Source organism: Anser cygnoides, chromosome 1, assembly GCF_040182565.1.
Source record: "Anser cygnoides isolate HZ-2024a breed goose chromosome 1, Taihu_goose_T2T_genome, whole genome shotgun sequence".
Lineage (NCBI taxonomy): Eukaryota > Metazoa > Chordata > Aves > Anseriformes > Anatidae > Anser > Anser cygnoides.
Window position 1 is genome coordinate 63,907,075 of NC_089873.1, and position 20,457 is coordinate 63,927,531.

At 40.5% G+C, this 20,457-nt stretch overlaps 1 protein-coding gene and 1 long non-coding RNA gene across 2 annotated transcripts in view; one reads left to right on the forward strand and one right to left on the reverse strand.

Moving 5' to 3' along the window:
• Window positions 1–495: 495 nt before the first annotated feature.
• Window positions 496–8,098, reverse strand: LOC125180565 (uncharacterized). The gene is made up of 3 exons (XR_007159329.2): window positions 8,036–8,098; window positions 5,859–5,904; window positions 496–1,828 (listed from the first exon to the last, which is right to left on the reverse strand). It is a non-coding gene; the product is annotated as an uncharacterized lncRNA (long non-coding RNA).
• A 2,969-nt stretch (window positions 8,099–11,067) lies between these two features.
• The window catches only part of PKP2 (plakophilin 2), a 44,721-nt gene continuing 35,331 nt past the window's right edge, over window positions 11,068–20,457 (forward strand). Inside the window, exons 1-2 of the mRNA XM_066998294.1 lie at window positions 11,068–11,442; window positions 19,055–19,167. Coding sequence (XP_066854395.1) covers window positions 11,229–11,442; window positions 19,055–19,167 — 327 coding nt within the window. The 5' untranslated portion in view covers window positions 11,068–11,228. The remainder of the gene's footprint in view (window positions 11,443–19,054; window positions 19,168–20,457) is intronic.

Below are 20,457 nucleotides of genomic sequence, written 5' to 3' on the forward strand. Positions count from 1 at the left end.
TAATCTGTGCACATCTGTGCATACCTCTGTGTGTGAATAAAAAAGAGTCACATTACCCCTTACTAACATACAGCCATACTTCAAAGCAGAACATGGCATAGCACTGAACAACAGATCCAAAACCTCAGAGCAGCCTGCACAATGGGGTAGGAGAGGAAGCAAAGAACAAAAACAAAAACATAAACAAAATCAACCAAACAATGACAACAAAATCCTAGAAAGCTGCTACAGCACCCTAGATCTACATAAATATAGTGTAAATTTCTTCATCTGAAATACTGCCAAGATCTTGTTTCAGAGCTATGGAACATAGAGTAGATACTGCGAAGACATTTTTTCAAATATTTCCCTGTGATGGAGAGAAGAGGGACTAAATGACTCGGAGCAGGAGGGAATAAGCAAGCTGCTGGGGATGGATCCCAGTAGTGAGAGGAAAGCTAATGGAAAGTAACTCATGCATGTTTTCCAGCTGTCTGCAGCTTCTGCACTGACATTAATTTTTGGTATTTATGCAGTTGCATGTGTGTATTTTACATATATGTAGGCCCACATATTTTTTGACAAAATTACTTAATTTGCTTCTGATAGCGTGCATTTTGTTGTGTTTGGCTGCTCACAAGAAAGAAAGGTCCTTCTCTTCTGGCCTACTGCACTGGACTTATATTATACTCTTTGAAGAGAGGGAGAAAGGAAGAGTTGCCTTTTTCCTCAAAAGCAAGATAAAATGCTGAGCTTGAGGGAACCATCTGGAGCAGAGGCAAATAGGACAGTACGAACTGAGAAACAGCATGAAGTAGCAACAGGGACTGAGAAACTAAGTGAGAGGCAGCATGCAAGAGAGAACAAAGCCACAGCCAAAACTCAGGGGGCCATTTCACATCACCTGTCTGCCAGAAGATTTTATCTTGCTCCTTCAGCTGCCAATCTCACAGAAAACTAACCCAGCGAAAAAAAAAAAATATATATATATATATATATGCATATATATATATATAATCTGTTTTAACTAGGAAACTATCTTAAATAATTGTCATGCCCTGATTTATTATTTTATATTCATTTCAAAACATTGATTTAACAACTGGGAGCCTTTGGTGTCTTTTCCGTGTTAAAAAACAGAGCTCGGGAAGACATTCCAATTCCTGGCTGTGTCTGATTCCATGTCTAGTGAGGAAAACTTGCAGCAGGGGTTTTAGAGAGGCTGTCAGGAGACACGTCAGTAACAGAAGATGCCCCTAGTGACCTCTTCAGTTAAATTACTGGCCACTGCATGCCCAGGATCTGGCAGACACTGCTTAACTTCATGCAGTCCCTTCTTCCAGCTCAAATCCAGACAGAAAATATATTTGTCTGCTCCACTTGCTCTTCAACTGAACAAATAGTCCAGTTTAAAATGCCTGTTGAGATATGACCTTATTGCAGCAACAGTTATCATCAACATCATCATCATTATCATTATGATAAGTTATCATCAGCAACATTTCTAGGGACAAATTCAGTTTAGTAAACGTCAAAAAAGCACAGCTTGACTAAAAATAACCATGCTGGATTCAGATTCTGGAGAGACTGACTGATTCGTTTTAAAAATTTTCATAAACATTCTGCCAAAACGAAATGAAACAGATTTTGTGGGCACCAAACCAATGTTTATTCTTGTTGTATCTCCATTATTACCAGTGGCTTCACATCAGGGATACATTTGGCTGGATTTCTTCAGATTTTCAGGAAGTGTTTTACAAAGCTCCCAGATCCCATCTGGAGTTATTGTCTAGAGTTGACAAAGGGTTGTAAATTCCAACGGTTGCTGGCACAGCATGTTCAGAGTTATCTAAAAGCATACGAGAGAAAGAAATTCCTATAGTTACAATTTCATTAAGCTGAAAATGAAAGAGAATACTACAGAGAGCAAAATGTGAGTGCATACACTTGTATAATTTATCTAAAAGATTCCACAAACTGGCAAAGGAGGCAACAACTTTCCAGTCTCCTGTTGATATTAAAATGATACTGAAATTCAGAGACATAGCACATAGGAAAGAACTGTCCGCTGGTGTACAGAACATGTACTGTTTAGATCCAGCACCTGGATTAACAGATGGCAAATGCTGTGGTACTGATAAATAAACATGAATTTGTTATGCAAAAAAGCAGCAAAGGGGAGGGAGGATATAAAAGTGCTTGAGTATATTGATCAAGCCCCAGCTAGAGCGTGTTTGAAGAAAAATCCTCTACATTTCATTTCATTTTGCATATGGCCCTGGGTAGGGAACTAGTTGCCAAACATTCTGTTTGGGTGATGTTTTCGAGTTTAGTTCATGAATCCATGTAAAATATTTTGCAATCTTTGGAACAAAGGCAATGTAAGCAAGCAATACAACTGCTATTACTAGAATAGAATCAAATGAGTTTTCACTTCAAGATATTTTAAGTCAGTAAAAGATAGAGACTAGCTTTATATTGAGCAATTTTTACGTAACTAAAATATATACGCTAAGACACAACTTGCTGGAAGTTTGAAAACACTTGAGACGGGCAAGCATGACTTGTTTTTATCCAAGTTTACTCTCCACAGGTAAAGTTTGTGTTTCTCTTGAAGATTTTGCTTCAGTTCCTTTTGACCTATGTTGTATTCTAAACATCATGGACACCTTGTGAGTTCACCAAAGCTACAGCAGTAGTTAGATGTCCAACTGCTAAACCCAGATATCATTTAGAAGTGTCAAGCAAAATATTTAAAAGCAACTCCCAAGGCACAGTGACCTTACCACCATTTTCGTCAAGATAATGAGTTAACAATAGTGATAAACTAGAGAAAAAATAAGATTCAAAGAGACAGCCAGGACTGGAAACACCATAATAATAGGATAATTTAATTACTATTTTGTAGTTTTAAATGTCACAGTAGGGTATTTTTAGACATTGCACATGACTGTTTCATGGATAAGCTAGTCAGAGAACTCAAAGGGAGGAACTGGATTTTGACCTTCTTCTGAGAGGTATTTTTGTCCTGTGTCACAAGGTTGCTGTCACTCTGTAATATTAACTGAAATGTGTTTATACTCAACATGCTTGCAGGAGGCATGAAGGCAAGACAAAGAACCATTTGCACAAGTGTTTAACTTCAAAACACCGGCTTAGAAGCAGTCAAAAAAGCTAACTGAACATTAAGGAATTATTAGGTGCAGAATAGAGAATAAAATGGGATATAATCAATATATCACTATACAAATCCAAGGTGTCTCAGCATCTTAAATACTGTGTGCAGTTTTGATGTTCCATCTCAGAAATGATAAAGCTGAACTAGAAAAGAGAAGGCTGATAAAGATGATCTAAAGCCTGAAGCAATTTCCATGCAAAGAATGATTAAAAGGTTAGGGCTGGAAAACCAATTGCAGAGGAATAGAAGAGAGAACTGCAAAGTCAGTAGTATGGAGAGGATGAATAGCTTATTCTCTTTTATTTCGTAATACTGAAAATAGATGATATCAAGTGAAATTATGATCAAGCACGTTCAAAAAACACAAAAGAGAATATATATTCTTATACGCTATAATTAAGCTGTATAACCCATTACAAAGGGGCAATAGTGATGCCAAAGTTGACACAGATGCAAAAAGACATTATTCAAATTCATGTAGGGGAAATCATTAAAGACAATTAAACACAAAAGTACTGCCTCTGACTAAAGATATCCCTAAGTTGCACTTTGCTGGAAGCTGCAAATGTATACAAAGGGAGTACTGCTCTACTTTTGAGCTCACCTTGTGCTAGGCATCTACTGTTGCACATTTTGCAGCAGGGCATGCTACCTAGATCTTTGGTCTGATCCAGGACAGGCATTTTCCTGTTCTTATGTCACTCCCTAAACTGCAGTGGAAATCCTGGAACGTGAACTTTTCATTGTAATATTTGGTCTATTCTGAGAACCAAACTGGGGGGGGGGGGGGGGGGGTGGTTCGGGAGAGAGAGAGATTCAAGGGAATTGAGAAGTAGAGGAGACAAGGCAGCTATTTATACCACAGAACTGGTTGCATTTATTTGGAGCCAGGATCAGGTTGGACTGTACTTTTCTTGTCCTGGTTCACCCAGGATAAATTACTACAAAAAATGCATCCATTAAGAGTCTGACTCCTTACAGAAAAAAATAATAATAATAATGAGAGAGAGAAAGAGAGAAAGAGAGAAAGAGAGAAAGAGAGAAAGAGAGAAAGAGAGAAAGAGAGAAAGAGAGAGAAGAGGGATGTGGGAGAAAGGGGAGGTAAAAGAGCGTGAGAGAGAGGACAGAGAGACAGGGAAAGAGTGTGAGAGAGAAAGGAAAATGAGAGAGAAAGAAAGGTATGAGAGAAAGAAACAGAGAGGAAGGAAGGAAGAAACGAAATTAAAAGGGAAGGAAGGAAGGAAGGAAGGAAGGAAGGAAGGAAGGAAGGAAGGAAGGAAGGAAGGAAGGAAGGAAGGACGGACGGACGGACGGACCTACATACCTACTGGGAAATCACTGTATTCATAGAGCAGCTCACAACCGCAGTTCTTGCTGGCCAACTGGACCTGCTCATTCACAGACAAATCTATTATAAATATTCTGGCAACCAGAGCCTATCTGGGACTTCCCTTTCCCAAGGAAACAAGCTGGCCAGCTTTGTGACTGCTTTGTGCACGAAGCTGCTGAAGAAAATTTAAGGAACCAGCCCAAAATGAATATGCATGTGCACTTTGGTTTTCTTCCAACTTAATCTCCTGTATGTTTCAGTGCTTTCTGTCATATTCTAAGGGTGACTGGTTTGGACACGTTAATGTCGCGTTATGAAAATTAGTGTCTAGTATAACAGATCTTTCCTGTGTGTATCCTCAGGTTGTGGAAAAGCAGTATCATACAGAAATAGCCACCCATTAAATAACATATTGAAAGAAGATTAGGTATCTGTGATATTCATATACAATTAATCCTGTTTTACAGCAGAAAATGAGTAGATGTCTTCCACAAGTCCATTCATCCCTGTTTTCTGCAACTTCATTATACTATCAGAAGAAATTAAGATAGTTTAATGAAATAACATTTTTTGTTGTTGTTGTTGTTATACCCCCAGTTATAGGGGTGCTGACAGCTGATATTAAAAAAAAAAAAAAAAATCCACAAAATTTTAGTTTTAGCTCAGAAGATGCTTTGATGGGAAACATGACCAGTAAAAATCTTTCTACTAATACTGGAAGAAAAAGATTGTTTTAAAATGATGCTCTATCATATCTTGAATAACCAAATCTCATAAATCTCAAAATTAGCAACCAGAAAAATGAAAAAAATAAAATGTTTTTCAATTTCTGGGTTACCACATTTCTTCAGGAATTGCATTTAATTCCTCTATCCCTGACTTGTATAGGAAGATGAAACATCAGTCATTTGGATGTATTGCTTACTTGTACTACAAGATGAAGACAAAAACCTCTCATTATATGCAGAACCTAGCAAAAGAGGGCCTAATAAAATTCAGAGCCTCCAGGTGATATTGCGTGCAATAGCAACTCCAATAAACACTGGTGTTGTGCTCCAGTGTCAACAGCTTAAGAGTATTCACATCTCCGCCTCTATACAGAACATGCTCTTTTATTACAGGGACCAAAATGCTAATGCATGGAAGAATAACTACCACCTGAGACAACAGAACAAAGTGTTACTCAAAGCATTGATTGCAGCTTACTGATTTAGCCCCACTTCATTCCTTTCATTCCAAACCTTGCAAACAAGTCACATCACATTGCTGCTCTTTTTACGGCAGCATCTGATAAGACCATTTGATTATGCCTCCCTGCATCTTTCCTGGCTGTCTCCCCAGTGCCCAGATCACTCAAGAACTGACAGATACACAGCACAGCCTTTGTTCCAGTAACTGGCTATGTGCGGCTCCGAGTCTGGAAAGAAAGAAAAAAAAATCACACTTTTAAATTATTACACTTGATTACTAAAAAAGAGAGACTAGGAGTGATAGGATAAAGCAACAAAAGCTTAGGGGCCTGGAAGAAAAAGAAATGAGGACAGTAAGGCAAGCCCCAGGCACAGGCTGCTGCCAGGGCAGCCAGTGGTGGGGCACCAAAGGGTCCCGTGCATACACAGGCTGTGCCCTTACTTTGTTAATCCTTAAACGCAACATTACCAGCATTGTCCTTGTTTCCTTGCTGCTCAGTTTCACCTGCTTTACTAGCAAGCCTTGAGCCAGCTCTGATAAACCTGGACTAACTCTTCTTCCTCCTCTTGCTCACTGAGCATCTCTTCCCGCTGGAGCTGTGCGACCAGGCCTCCCCTACCTGCTGTGCAAAGAGGAGCCCACCAGCTAGAAAAACAGGCCTGGACCTGCTGGGGAGTCTCCACAGAGGTCACTCCTAGTCAGGCCTGCTAAAAACTTCATCTCAGATCCCCCTGGTCCTGCTGTCTCAACCACTGTGTCAAATCCTTTTAGAGCATCACAACAAAGGCTGGATGTTATCTTATGCAAGGGTAGCCACACAAACACACACACAAGTACACACCCCTTTCTCTTGAACACAACTCTATCTACTTCATGTTTCAGAGCATGGTCTAACCCCACAACATGTGCTGGGCAGAACATCCCAAAATATCCCCTGGTTGAGTGCATCCCAGTTTAGATCTTTAGCAGACCGCCAGCAGTAACATCCCATTCCCATCAGATCAAGCTCAGTGTGGCAGTGAGGGGATGTAAAAAAACTTTTTAGTGGTCTGTGGCCCAGGAGTAGCCCAAGCAGAGATTTTACCTGGGAGCTACAACACCATCCAATGTCAGCTGCCACTCTGGCACAGGAAGGCTAAATAAACAATACCTCCAGACACAGGAGAAAACAAAAAGAGGCAAGACTGCTGAAATGAACTTGGATTTACCCCACAGGTCAAGATACAAATTAGTCCTGTCATACTGCACCATTAAAAAGCCATATGCCTGAGGAGCCACTGTTATCTACATCTTGAGGTCCATCCTAAATTCCTGCAACCCTTGGCTCTCTTGAGATATAAAACAAGTCTCACAGCCATCTAGCATTTCTGACCTGACATTTCACAACTCAGGAAGGTTAGCCAGCTCTAGGCTATGGGCTGGCTTTCCAAGACCAGCACTAGCGCACACACCTCCCCGAAATGCAGAGTGATGGAAGACTTGTGATGTTCCTAGAACTGGATGCAGATCATTGTTATTTTGTGTATGTGTTTGTTTTCTTTTGTCAGGCAAACTGCCACTCCCTTGAACCTTGTTTGGCTCAGGTAGAGAGTGCCTATCAAAGACCTTGCTGTTTTTACTTGTCACAACTTTCTCAGAGAACTGCTTTCATACTTGTTTTAATAATGCAAAAGTGACACTTTTCTCCTAGGTGGCTTTGAAGAATATCTTTAAATTATCTTAAAGAACAAAAATGTATGATATTCTGCTCCTCTGCTTCCAGGAATTATGCTAGGATTAAAGAGAGCAGTATTTCCATAAGAGAGTATAAGAGGTTATCTGTGCCTGATGCAAAAGACAGATGGATTTAACTTCAGCTTTATCTCCTGTGACAAATAAAATTGCAATAAAATACTGACCTCGGGTGTCTAATTATAAAGTTAACTCTTTCCTTGGTACTCTATAAATCTGCTTTGCAAGTTTTACCCCGGAGAGGAAAGGCAGCAAGGCGGCGGCGCTGGGGTGTCTGTTCCCCAAATGGAACACGCGGTGGCAGTGCGGCTGCTCTGTCCTCGGAGGGGGTTTGCAGACAGGGAGGAGTTGGTTCGCTTTCACTCGGCAGGGTTGTTCAAATGATTAGACCAGATGTGGAAACAATCCAGCTATTCCTGACTAGCCTGTACTTGTACATAACACCTTAAACCATGGTATCCAGACCTTGCATAAATAACTGAGGAAATAAAAATGAGTGAATAGCATTTCATTCTCTGGGTATTCCTAGAGACGTACTTAGGAATAATTTTGTTTGTATTTAAAATTATGCTTTTGTTGTCGAGCTCTTTCACACCTCAGCTGAACACACCAATGTCCATACTTACCATCGGTTTTCTCTAAGCTGGAAATAATCTGTTTTCAGCATACCATCAAAACTAGCTTGTTCTGTAAGTCATATCACAGAGAGAGGGAAGTAGTAGGAAAGAGAAAAAAGAGTGAAAGGATGAGCTACCACAATATACCTCTTATTATACGCATTATATATATACATTTTATTTGTCTGGGACTTCTAATGGGGATAGGTTGCATGGTTTAGGCCAAGCACACCTGGACAGAATAAGAAACAAGTCTTACAAAGAACTTTTTTTTTCCTTTTCTTTTCTGAGCTCCTTGACTCCATCAGACACCAGACAGGAAATGAATGTTTTTGTGATTCTTCACCCCTTAGTCACTATATGTATCATAATTAAACCTCTTGTTCAAAAAAATGATGATCAATCATCCATCACAAGTCACCATCCATTCAAGGATAATCCCTGAATTATCCCATTGCTTTGAATCTACAAATGACACATATTTCCTTCTCACATAACATGAGTCAACTTTGAATAATTTTGTATTGATGGGACAATCATTTACATGGTATCTTGCTATTTTCCTTGGGTAAGAAAGTGTCCTAATTCATTTTTGTTTTATTATTTTCTTGATTAAGCATTGTTTGAATGGCTGTGCAGTCAAAATTATTCCACGACCACAGCTTTCGAGTTAGCAGTTATAGTTACAAGGAAAGCAATCTGTCCCAGAAATCTCATTAAAAATTTTAAAGCCCAGAGAAAACAGCCACTTCTGTTGCCACAGATTTCACAAACACAAACATACATACTTGCACGATGAAGTTAATAACAATAATTCAATAAATAATTAAGAAATAAAATATCAATAACTTAATAATTAAATAATTCAGTTAATTAATGAATTCAATAATTCCAAGAGAAGTAATGCCAATGTGGTAAGAGCTTGCAAAACCCTATGTGGTATCAGTGGCATCTGAGGACACCCTCTACAAGAGTATTTTCTAAATCTTGAGTCCATTTCAGGTGTATTGTATGCATAAAACCAAACTATAGAAACTATACAGAATTCATGTTTGTGCTGAAGTTCAGGAATGGAGAAGAGGGCAGAAAAAGGGAGAAGGGGAGGAAATGTTTCACATTTTTTAAAATGTTTTTTAATCTCCTCAGCAGTCCCCACTCATCTGTGCCTGCCAGTTCTTGACACCCAACAAGAACATAGTATCTATTGTTTACTGCAAATGCTTTTGTGACTGTCTGTATTTTACTAAAAGAATCTAACATAGTTTCTAACATAGTTTACATTCTTTCTGAGTTGTGATGTGTCTTCCCATTTGTTTTTCCTGCTTCATCCTGCCTATTTTTCCATTTTTTATCCTTCCACTTCTCTGTTACATTTTCAGCCTGCCCGTCATAGTTATGCCACATAGCTCCATCTTCCTCCTCTTCACAAATCCCTGTTCTTCTTTCCCACCTGGTACCCCACAGCTTATCGCCAGCCTTTCTGCTTCCATGCATAACCATTCCTTGTTCATTATGAAGGAGCGTGTCGCTCCATCTTTCTTAACCAGTGAAACTATTTTTGCATATCATATGCAGCCATTAATATGACCTCTCCTGCGATAAGGCGCATGAGAACAAAAGGGGATGACGTGAGCCAGACCGAGTGACAGGACAGGACAGAACTGCCTCCTCCTCTTAAAGAAAAATGGGAGGGAGACAAAGAGTAAATCAAAGGCAAAAGGATTGTGCTGCTGCAATGTGTGTCAGCAAGCAGAATTCCTACACACGGAACTAGTTCCTCCCCCACTCCTCAGTCTTCAGAGAATAAGCAGGAAACTGCTCCTACATTACGATGTACCCTAAAACAAGGATCATCCCACTCCCAGCCACCCTGTGCCCTCACCACTATGTCTGAAGTACTGGTTAAAAAAATAAAAGCCACACCCAGCTCATTTTGAGTGCCAGTGGCCCTCAGAAATATAGCAACAAATGAAGTTAAAAGCCACATTCACCTTTCATTTGCTTTTAAGAAATACCAGCTTTTAAGAAATACCCAATTTTCCATGAAAATGCCTACATTCAGTTTGTTGGTGTTTTTGTTTTGTTGTTTTTGTTCGTTTGTTTTTTAAATTGAGAAACCCTGGCTCATCTATTTACTTTTCTAAACGGAGTGTGCAAGTCTACACTTTCCTATCCAGAAGACTTTGCATGTCCCCTTTTCCAACCACCTCTCAAACCAACCCGATCCCAGGGCTCGTTTATACAGTAACTCCACGTCGTGTCCGAGACAGTGGGGGAGCTTGAGCCTCCATCCTGCTCCCCTTCACTGAGCCCTATTTCAGCAAGTAAGAAGCCACTTAGGACAGTAAACACCAGCACAGATGTTTGCAGAACAGCCTGTCGGGCGTTTTGGTTGTTGTTTGGTTTGGTTTTGTTTGGTCTTCCCCGGTCTTTAGTTGCGAAATTCCCTTGCCACCTTTTTACAATGGCACTGAGAGAAGACGGCTTCAGTTCACCCCTCTGCAAATCCTCTGGGCAGCCTGGAAACGTGGGAGAGCAGCAAAACTCCTCCGCCAGCAGCCCTGCGCCTACTCCCAACACGGCCCCGCCCGAAAGTTTTTATCTTTACAGCGCGGGCCCGCTGTATGTAAAGCAGTTTCGTATCTTAGTGTAAGACGTAGAAGTGCCTAAACCAGCCAGCGTAATGCCAAATAACTACAGTGCAAGGCGTGTGAGGGGTGTACGTGTTTACAACAGCGTTCACGTCCAGCGGCTTCCCTCCGGGAGCCCCCTCTGGCCCCTGCGGGGCAGCCGGGGCTGAGGCCGGGGCCGGGGCCTGAGCTGACGCCGGGACCGGGCGGCGGCTGCCTGGGGCGGCGTGGCAGTGACCGCGCCCCGCCGCCTAGGGCCGGGCCGGGCCGCCGCGTTCTTGTCCCCGTCAGGGAAGAAAGAAGGCGGGAGGGGCGGGGAGGGGACGAGCGGGGCCGGGAGGGGAGAGGCGGTGGCGGAGGCACGGGAGGAGGCGGCCCGGCCCCGGCGGCGGGCGGGGAGGCGGTGGGGGCGCGGGCCGTGCCTGGCACCTGCGCGGCGGGCGGGGCAGGCCCCGGGGCCGTGCCGAGCGCGGGGCGCGGCCGGCCCCTGCCGTCCGTCGGCGGCCGAGAGGCGGCGGCGCAACAGGTTAGCAGAGCCCAGCGGCGCCCAGCCCGCCCGCCCTCCCGAGCTCATGGCCGGCCGCGGCCCCGGCGGCGAGCAGGGCTACATCCGCACCGTGCTGGGCCAGCAGATCCTGGGGGAGCTGGACAGCTCCAGCCTGGCGCTGCCCTCCGAGGCCGGGCTCAAGCTGTCGGGCGGCCGAGGCGGGGAGGAGAAGGCGCTGCGGATCCAGCGGCAGGTCCAGCAGACGCTGGCCAGGAGGAGCCGAGGCTCGCTGCACAACGGTGAGTGCCCGAGCCCCGCGCCCTGCCTGGCCCCCGGGGGTCTGGGGAGCCGGGTCGGGTCGGGTCGGGTCGCTGCGAGCAGCCGGTACCGCTGCGGGACTCGCGACATGCGCGGCTCTGTCGCGACTCTTGGTGCTTTTGGCCCGGGTGAGGAGTTTGTGCCTCCCCAGCGCTGCAGCTGCTCGCCCTGCACGGCTGCCCGAGGGATGGGTGGATGGGTGGATGGGTGGATGGATGGATGGATGGATGGATGAGTGGAAACTGGGTCCTCCGACCGCAACAACCGTCTCTTGCGCTTGCTTAACTCCGTCTCTGCCCACTGGCCCTGTCTGCGAAATGAAATGGGAAGGAACGTTGGAAATGGTTTTCCTTGTTTCACCTCGAAGTGAACTAAAGGGAGGTTTGGCAAAATAACTCTAGGAAAGGCGTGGATGGGAAACGTTGGGCAGCAATGCTACCAGAGGGGAATTTACACTGCTCTTGGACGTGCACGGTGCAAATGGAAGTCGCCACACGGTCAGACACATCCAGGATCTGCAGCATCAGGCCCCAGCAGGGTGACTTCGTCAGCGCTCAGGGTTTCAGGCCAGCTGCCCGCGGGGTGTAGTCTTAACTGCTAATAGGCAAGAAAATCATTGTTTATACAGTAAACTTAAAAAAATGTAATCTTGTTTTTACATACAAAGATATGGCAGACTTACAAGTTATATGCCCTGTTGCTACCGGTGTCATTATAGAAGCCGTCACCTTTCATTTGCAAAAAGCTATGAGCAAAGGGGCTTCAAATTTATGACTATACTTCACTCACCTATCTTGTCAGGCAGAAGAATGTTTCCTCGTACTTCTGGCTTCCATCTAAAATACACCTCATGGCTGAAAAAGTGATGAAGAACATGAAAAACTGAAAAAGTTGGGGGTTGAAACTAGGTGATCTTTAAGGTCCCTTCCAACCGAGCCGTTCTATGAAAAAGAGTACAATGCAGGTGCGGACATATTCTGAAAAATTAGGCACACATATCACGTAAACAGGCATACATGGCTGTGTGATGTGCAGCTACGTGTGCAAGTCCTTAACTTGGCAGCTCTCATTTAAATAAGGTTTCTAAACAGTTCTTGGAGTAACCATTTCTTTTTCAGTCAGTAGAGAAGAGCAGCCTGGAAAAGACTTTCTAAAGCAATTGTTAACAAATGAAATGGTGTCATGAACCTGAGATCATGTCTCTAAACTGTAATAAAACTATGAAGACAAAGTTCCCATCTTTCTAGCTTGTCTTAGCTTCTCTGCAGTACATTAACAGACCTGACAGATTTAAGGATAGTTGTCATGGTGTGCCTTGTTTTTTCTAAAGGTCAAGTATTTGAATACTTTGCATTTCTGAGAGCCAAACTCTCAGGCTTCTAGATGAGGAGTGGCAAATGTCATGTCCGTTAGATGTATTGTTCGTGCATAACATGAACTTCTCTTCTTTAAGACATATTCTGGTGCCCAACTTACCATGCATTTTTTAGTCCCACTGCAAAGCTCAGAAAAAAAATAAATGGAACTAAAATGTATTCCATATATTCCATGCATTTATACATGCATATCTGTATATTAAAAATATATGCATATAGCTATCCATCTATGTATATATATCTGAAATACTTGTATATCAAATGTCTATAATGTATTTAACATGCTAACTTTCCTGAAAAAAATAAATGTATATGTGTGTGTTTATGTCCCACTGTGCTTTTTTTTCATAGAAGACTTGCACAAAGATTGAGTAGGCTTTAAAAAACATTTTAGTTTTTATATGTAAGCTACATCTTAAAATTATACACTATTTTATATACCAAAAAAATACCCACTTGACTAAGCCGTAACAGTTTTCTAGATAAATTCAGCAAAGGTTTTGTGTTGTTTGAAGTTGCAAGGAAGATAATACAGAGATTTAAAAGGGGTAAAAGCAGGTCCCTGTGCTATAACTGTCCTATCTGTAGGAGTATTTCAGACCCTGTTCAGCAAGGTACTTAGCACATACCTAACCAGAGTATTCACATACATGTCTAAAATTAGTTGGGCACATAACCACTGGGTATGGAAAATCAGTGTTAGTAGAAGCCTTACCCAGCATTGTTTGCACGCACCCGTTCTCCACTAACTGTGGTGGAGGCTTTTAAGCTGCAAGAAGTACCCCACCAGGCAGCATTTCTCCTTAAAGTTTTAGACCAAAGGTGCCTGCTTAGCCTTCAACATTACTTTTAAATAGAAAAATGAATGGAAAAAAGTTTGTTTGTTTGTTTTACCTCCTATCTTCGTATTGTTCCCCAGTTTATGCCCTTCCCCTTTTTAGGGTGTCTTTCCTTTTTGGTTTTTTTATGACAGATATTCAGGTCATCATCGGATTTGAGGGTTCTTTCAGCTTCTAAATGATTAAAATTACAATCTGCCTCAACTCTTTTTGAAGACATTGTAAAGCATTGTTTATAGTTTTTCAAGCATCAGTTTAACAACAGCTATAACTTTTTCAGTTCATCAGTTTCTGAACCTTTGGAAATGAAACATTGCTGCCCTGCCCTGAAAATTTTTGAACTAAAGTAGCCACATAAAATTTCTGAATGCTATTTAAAGATGGAAATGGAATGATAGATAGTTCAGCCTTATCAAAGAAAAATGGCATTCAGAGCGATATACATTAATGACTAGTGTTCTTCGTCTCACATGGTGCAACAATATTGATTTTTCCTTGTATACTTCAGTATATGATTCCACTTCTCTCTGATCTTGTTTGGCTTGGATTTTGATTTACTTTTAACTTCATCTATGATATTCATGTTTCTCTAGTGTAATTGCTGGACCAAAGTCTTTCTTCATGTACATCCTTACCAGGTCTGCTGTAAAAGATGAGGGCAGAATTTAGTAATATATCACACAAAACCAAATGGACCAATGGTCTATGTAGAGTTGCTTTCTCTAACACGGGGTGTTATAATCACAGAATATTTACAAAAAACAAATTTAAAGATTAAAGATTTTTTTTAAGATTCAAACTTTCATGGTTTCCAAATCAGCACCATTAAATGATTACAATCAGAGTCTTACTTTTTTCTTTATATTTCTTCACTTCTAAAATTCTTAATAGTAATTTTCTTAAACTTGCTTTTAGGAATTTGTAGGAGTTTCTTGTCCTCAGCTTTCTATTTTGCAGAAATCTTATCAAGTTTCGTAGTGATTTTATATCTTCATGGAAAAAAGAAATACAAAAAAGATGGGATGGTGACTTCTGCTTTTTGTTGGCTTCATTAAATACCTCACCTCTGGTTTCTGAGCCAGAAGAAAAAAATAATAATTTGAGCATTTGTGTAAATGTACTGACCAGTGCAAAGTAAATGCTGGAATGTCCTTTGGGACCAGTCATGCTCTGGTAGTGTGATGAAGGGGCATGATCAAAAAGAAGGCTCTTTCATCTCTAGATGAGGTGATTCAGTGAAGTTTTTGATATTCCATTCCTAAATGGCACCAGCCCAGTCCATTGTGAGTGGTGAGGTATACAGAGGGATTAAAAGATGACAAACCAGGAATACTTATGAGTTTCTGTTGGGGATATAACCACCCACTTACCCTGAGCAGGAATGGAAAATAGATACTCAGCAGGCAGGCACTCAGCATGCATGAAAATATCATAGTCTGTAGTAGACTTCTGTGTACAGAGTACAGCAACATTAATTCCTGCTGTGGGAGGTTTAAAGCCAAAATTTTGGCTTTCACGGTAACCATTCAGGTACAAAAATGCTGAAAAAGATACACGGCTGAGAGGTAACAATGCACATGATTTGAGAGGAATCTGATACACCTACCTCCTTAACAGAGGATAATTGTCTTTTTCATGTCTCATATATCGTGGAGATGTCACTTGTCATTGTTATTTTCAAAGGCCAAGCACATAAGAGATTGATTTGTCTGCAGCTATAGCCAGCAATCGCTAGGGAGGAACTTTCAAGGCCTTTAGAAACATTGGGTTTATCACACCTAAGAGGGCTTGAGAAGAACCACCACAAGGCTGGCTGGATTTTTTTTTTTCTCAATCATCTATTCAGTTTCCTTCCTGATAGTGTAATTATTATGTCAGGTCTCAAAATTTTGACATAGCTGTTGAGATATTAGGTGATTTTTGTACAGCTTTTATTTTAGGCTTGAGGAATAGTGAAGAGGTGTAGTGTTCCTCCTCCACTGTCCACGTCCAAAGAGCCAGCATTCCTGATCTCCTTCAGTTCAGACTGACAGGACAAAGGGGAGACTGTGATAACAGGTTGTATTCAGTTGTCCACACATGGGTGGCTGTTGCTCTTTGAGAAGCCTGAGTTTTCCAAAATATTCATGTTGGTTGACAGATGTGACACAGGGCCTGTAGGAAATCCATCCTTTCTTTGACTGGCTGCTGGAAACCAAGTGTGGTATCCAATGGACCCCTATGGATGAGTAACTGAATTCATATTTTCTGAAGAGAGAGTTTCAGTGAGATTTAAAACACTATTTCTCACAGTTAGAAAATATTAATTCTAACAGTAAATGTTAGACATAATACTTTAAATATAAAGACATATTTATAGACATAATACTTTAAATATATACAAATATTATTTTCTCTTCTCCTAACCAGTGCACTGATATATACGAACTACCTAATGATTTTTGAATACATATAAAACTGAGCAAATCTGAGAGGTGAAAAATGTGTAGGTTTTTGTAGCATGTTGAAAACCTACCTGGAGGAAGCCTCACTGACAGAGGCAAGTTTTGATCAGATCACCCATCCTGCTTCTCATAACTAACAGAAAGGACCAGCATTCTAGTTACCACTTTTATCACACTGGCTTTTGGCACAAGTAAAGGGCCCATCTTGCAACCTACAGTTTATGCCTACCTAATAAATCTTCAGGTAAAACGCTGACAAAAAAAAAATAAATACTGGTACGGTAAGAGAAAGCAAGAGATACAAAAATGCAAAGTGAAATTCCGTAAGCTAACATATACAGTTTATCTCTGAAAGAGAAAAATGTTTTGTTTACTGATGGATAGTTTCACAGGGAGACTGAGGGTTAAAAACAGATGACTGCTTAAAGCCACTGTTCAACCAGAGGTAAATGAGTGTTGCAATTTCTGAGTATGTTTTGCTATTACAAATAGGGCAACTGTTAGATGTGTAGTTTACGCTAGACTGCTTCATGGCCTTATTATTTTTATTTTATCCTGATTATTTTGTTTAGTAAAGACACAGAGTTCAGAGTTAACGAAAACATGCCAAAATTACTTACTCAAGGGTTCTTTATGTTCTAAGGAGATAATTTCTCGCTAAGTAGACTAGACAAAAATACTAAGTATAGAGAAACAATCATCTGTGAGTATGTACTTAAACATTAATTATATAAAAGTACTTTGATAGGTAGCAAAGAATAAAGCTAATCTTTAAAAAGCAGGCATAGACAATAGGCTAAGATGTGGTCTTACTGGGCACCTGAGGTTATACATTGGAATTATATCACAGAAATGAGAGACTTAGATGAATTTTCAGATTTTGGATGTCAGTGTATATTGGCAGGAAAATATTTGCAGTATGAAAAAAAAAACAGTCTTCTGTTACTGCTTTGTCATGTACTTGGGTAACCTTTGGGCTGTGACAACCTTGTAATGTGTCATGAAGGAATTACTACAATCCAAATCATGAGTTAGACCAGGCTGCATCATTCTACTCTCATTGACGCCAAGCTAGCATGAATGTGTCTTAACAAATCACCTAATGCATGTTCAAATCTGTCTTGCATAGTCAAAGTACAAGAATTGGGATGATTAAATAAGTAAAAGTAACTGGAAAGTATGAATAAATTGGACTTCAAATTATTGCACTCAACTTTTATATTATACACAAATTTGGACTTATCCAGGTAGGTCTGTGCTAGTGGGAATCATTCACAAATTATTGCTGTTACATGAGTCTCTTGTTTCTTTTCATCCTTGTCGAGCCTTTACGAACTACATGCACTAAGGTGTGAAAGACACAAGAGTACAGAAGTTCCTAGGGATACCCACATGCACCTGATGTCGCCAGGAGTTGAACTGCACAAACTGAAAACCTCAGCTCTTTGGAACAGATGCTAGGTGCTTTCAAAAATCCCATCAGGCTTTAGCCTGCATGTTTTTAGCACCTGAATTCCCTTCTGCATATGACTCCTAATATTTTTAGAAGTGAAGACTTCATCAGTTTGACCAAGTTAATGTTTTGCTTCTGCCATTTCCTGTATTCTTTCTCAGACAATATCAGCTATTTTGAAAATTCATGGCCAACTTCTTTATTAACTGGTATTATGTGTTCAGCCTCAACATCTGCAACCAACAGTGGCCCCATTTTTGACAGATTTGAGGAATATCTTGCCTTCTGCTTTTGATTTCTGTGTCACCTCTTCAAACCTGTGTTTTTTATATTCCTGTATGCAGATTCTCGTAGCAACTTGCGAATCTCATGAACAGTCATTTTGGCTGTATCTGTTACAAAGCTTGACTTATTTTTTGTTAGTAGAAGGACTTTTCTTTCAAAATTCATTGTACCAGTGAAAGAGAAACAGCCTGAGGCTTTTGGTTCTCTTTCTTTTTTTTCTGTGCTTGTGTTTTCTTTTTGTTTTTTTTTGTTTGTTTGTTTGTTTCTTTATTTTTAATTTAAAGGATAGTGAGGTCCTAATAAAAGAAGTAATCACCAGGCACTGTTCCATTTTCAAAGCTAGGTTGTGGAAAGAAACTATCAAAGTAGATATGCTGTGGATCTTCTACCTTGTTTGGCAGATTAGTGAACCTTATAGGTACAGATTTGAAGTGTAATTAAACACCAATACTTTTTCAGCATTGTACACCACGTGCCTCCACAAGCCAAAGATTGTGTTTGTGGACTCAGGTTCTTTGGGTGAAGCACTAAGAAGATTAGTGAAGCATTACTTGTTCCAATATATTATCATTAAACTAGTGCGTAAGGGAGAAGAAACATCAGCAGTTGAGGTACACAGCTATAAAGTAAATAGTCTATGTTGAGTGTGTGGTATTTCTTTAGTGACAGTGAAAATTACATCTCTAGGGTTTAACTAGGCAGTAACAGAGGCATACACTTAAGCCCAGTTTGCTCAGTTGCAATCTACAGTTGCAGTATTTTAACTAGTTTGTGTACTGGGTGTGTTAGAGTCAGACTCTTAGGTAAACCATACGTACACGTTCAAAGCGGTCACAATGAAAAATAAGTTCTTGGTAGCACTTAATTATCTGTCATTATCTGAGATATTTAAAATATCAACTTGTTGTGTTTAAATATCTTCCATGAAATAGCTGTGTGAACAACAAGACTTCTAAAAGTTAAATATGTCTTAAGTAAAATAAATGAGAATTATCTGAGGCCTGTGCCCTCAGAAATCTTTTTTAGCCATATTTTGAATGCTATGCACTGAATGAAAACATCTTTCCATCTTTCCCCTCTCTGATTTTCAGCTAGTATATCTTATCAGCAGTGTATGAGTCATTTCCCTAGTGCCCAAAACCATCCTTTATAGTAATATTATGTTTTGTTAAAATCTCACTAATTTTTATTTATAGGCAGTTTACACCGTGCTTCCAGTGTTCCGGAACATGTTTATAACATGGGGATTACTGAAAATGATTTTGCATCAAGATCTCAGTATGGTGTCTCTTACTACCAGTCAGACCAGGTGAGGAAAATGAATGGGAATAAGTGCATTACCAAATGCATAGTTTTGAAACCACAGATAACAGTATGTAGATGATATTTCAAGGTTTATTTGTTCACTTTTTGACGCCTGATTTCTAGAAAAAGAGGTTTTCATGATTGAGATCCATTAATGTTTTTCTCTCCTTCTGGTGACTTCAGAGCCCAGTGGCTAAACTCAACATAGTATGACAGATGGGCTTTTTGCAGTCGTATTGGTTTTGTGAGAATTGGCATGCGGGTAGAAAATGAAAAATCGTATTAAATGCCATTTAGGCAGAGGCTGTTGCAAGTCAGACCTTTATCCATCCCAGCAGCCAGCAGGTCAGTCAGCACATACTTAGCCCAAAGTAGCCAGAGGCCATGCTGGCATGTACCCAGATAAACATTTAGAGGTTGCTGGAGGGAGTTCAGCAGTCCTGCAGGGTAAAGAATGACAGGGGTTGGGCCTAGGAATATGGTGAAAGAGGTTAGGGAATTAAGCATCCAAAACCACAGGAAAACAGATTGCACTAATTTCACAATGACAGGTAGAGTGTTCCTTATCATTTTAAATAATCCTGCTGTAATCTGTTTTAGCATTACAAGAATGTGAGTCTTTGTAATACAATAGTATTTCTAAGCTAATTACAGCTTCACTTTTTATTTTGACCCACTTCACTTGGGTTCATGGCCTAAATGCTAAGATAAATAGCTGATTTTCTTCAGGGTTCATGACTCAGCTCATAACTACTATGAACCAGTTATTATATGGTTGAGGGAGCAACCATATAATTTGGTAATCAACGCATAGCTCAATTAACATATAGCTTGGAAATCACACAGTAGCAGTGCTGCTGCATGATCAACATCAGTAAACAAATCAGTTCAGCTTGGGAATAGGAATATTTGTTTTATAAATAGTTTAGGGGGCAAATTCTTTCTTAATTTCAGATGACACAAGAATGGCATATTTTCATGGAGTGAAATAACCTGGCAGCTGGCAAATTAATTAATCAGCTCTGGCACTCTATGGCAAAAGTTAGAACCATTTACTTGACTACATTTGTCCTCCTATTCTTTGTTCTCACCTGTCACCCAGTCCCTAGCATTTGATGTGAATCTGTTCTTTTTAGAAGAGAGCAAAACGAGGAAAACTAGATGTGACATAGGAACAACAAGAAAATAGTACAACTTTCCTGACAGGAGAAGAAAAAAAAAAAAAAAAGGAAATAGGACATACTGTCCTCCCATGCTGCCATAAAAGTCAGAAAAAGCCACAAGGTCTAGTATT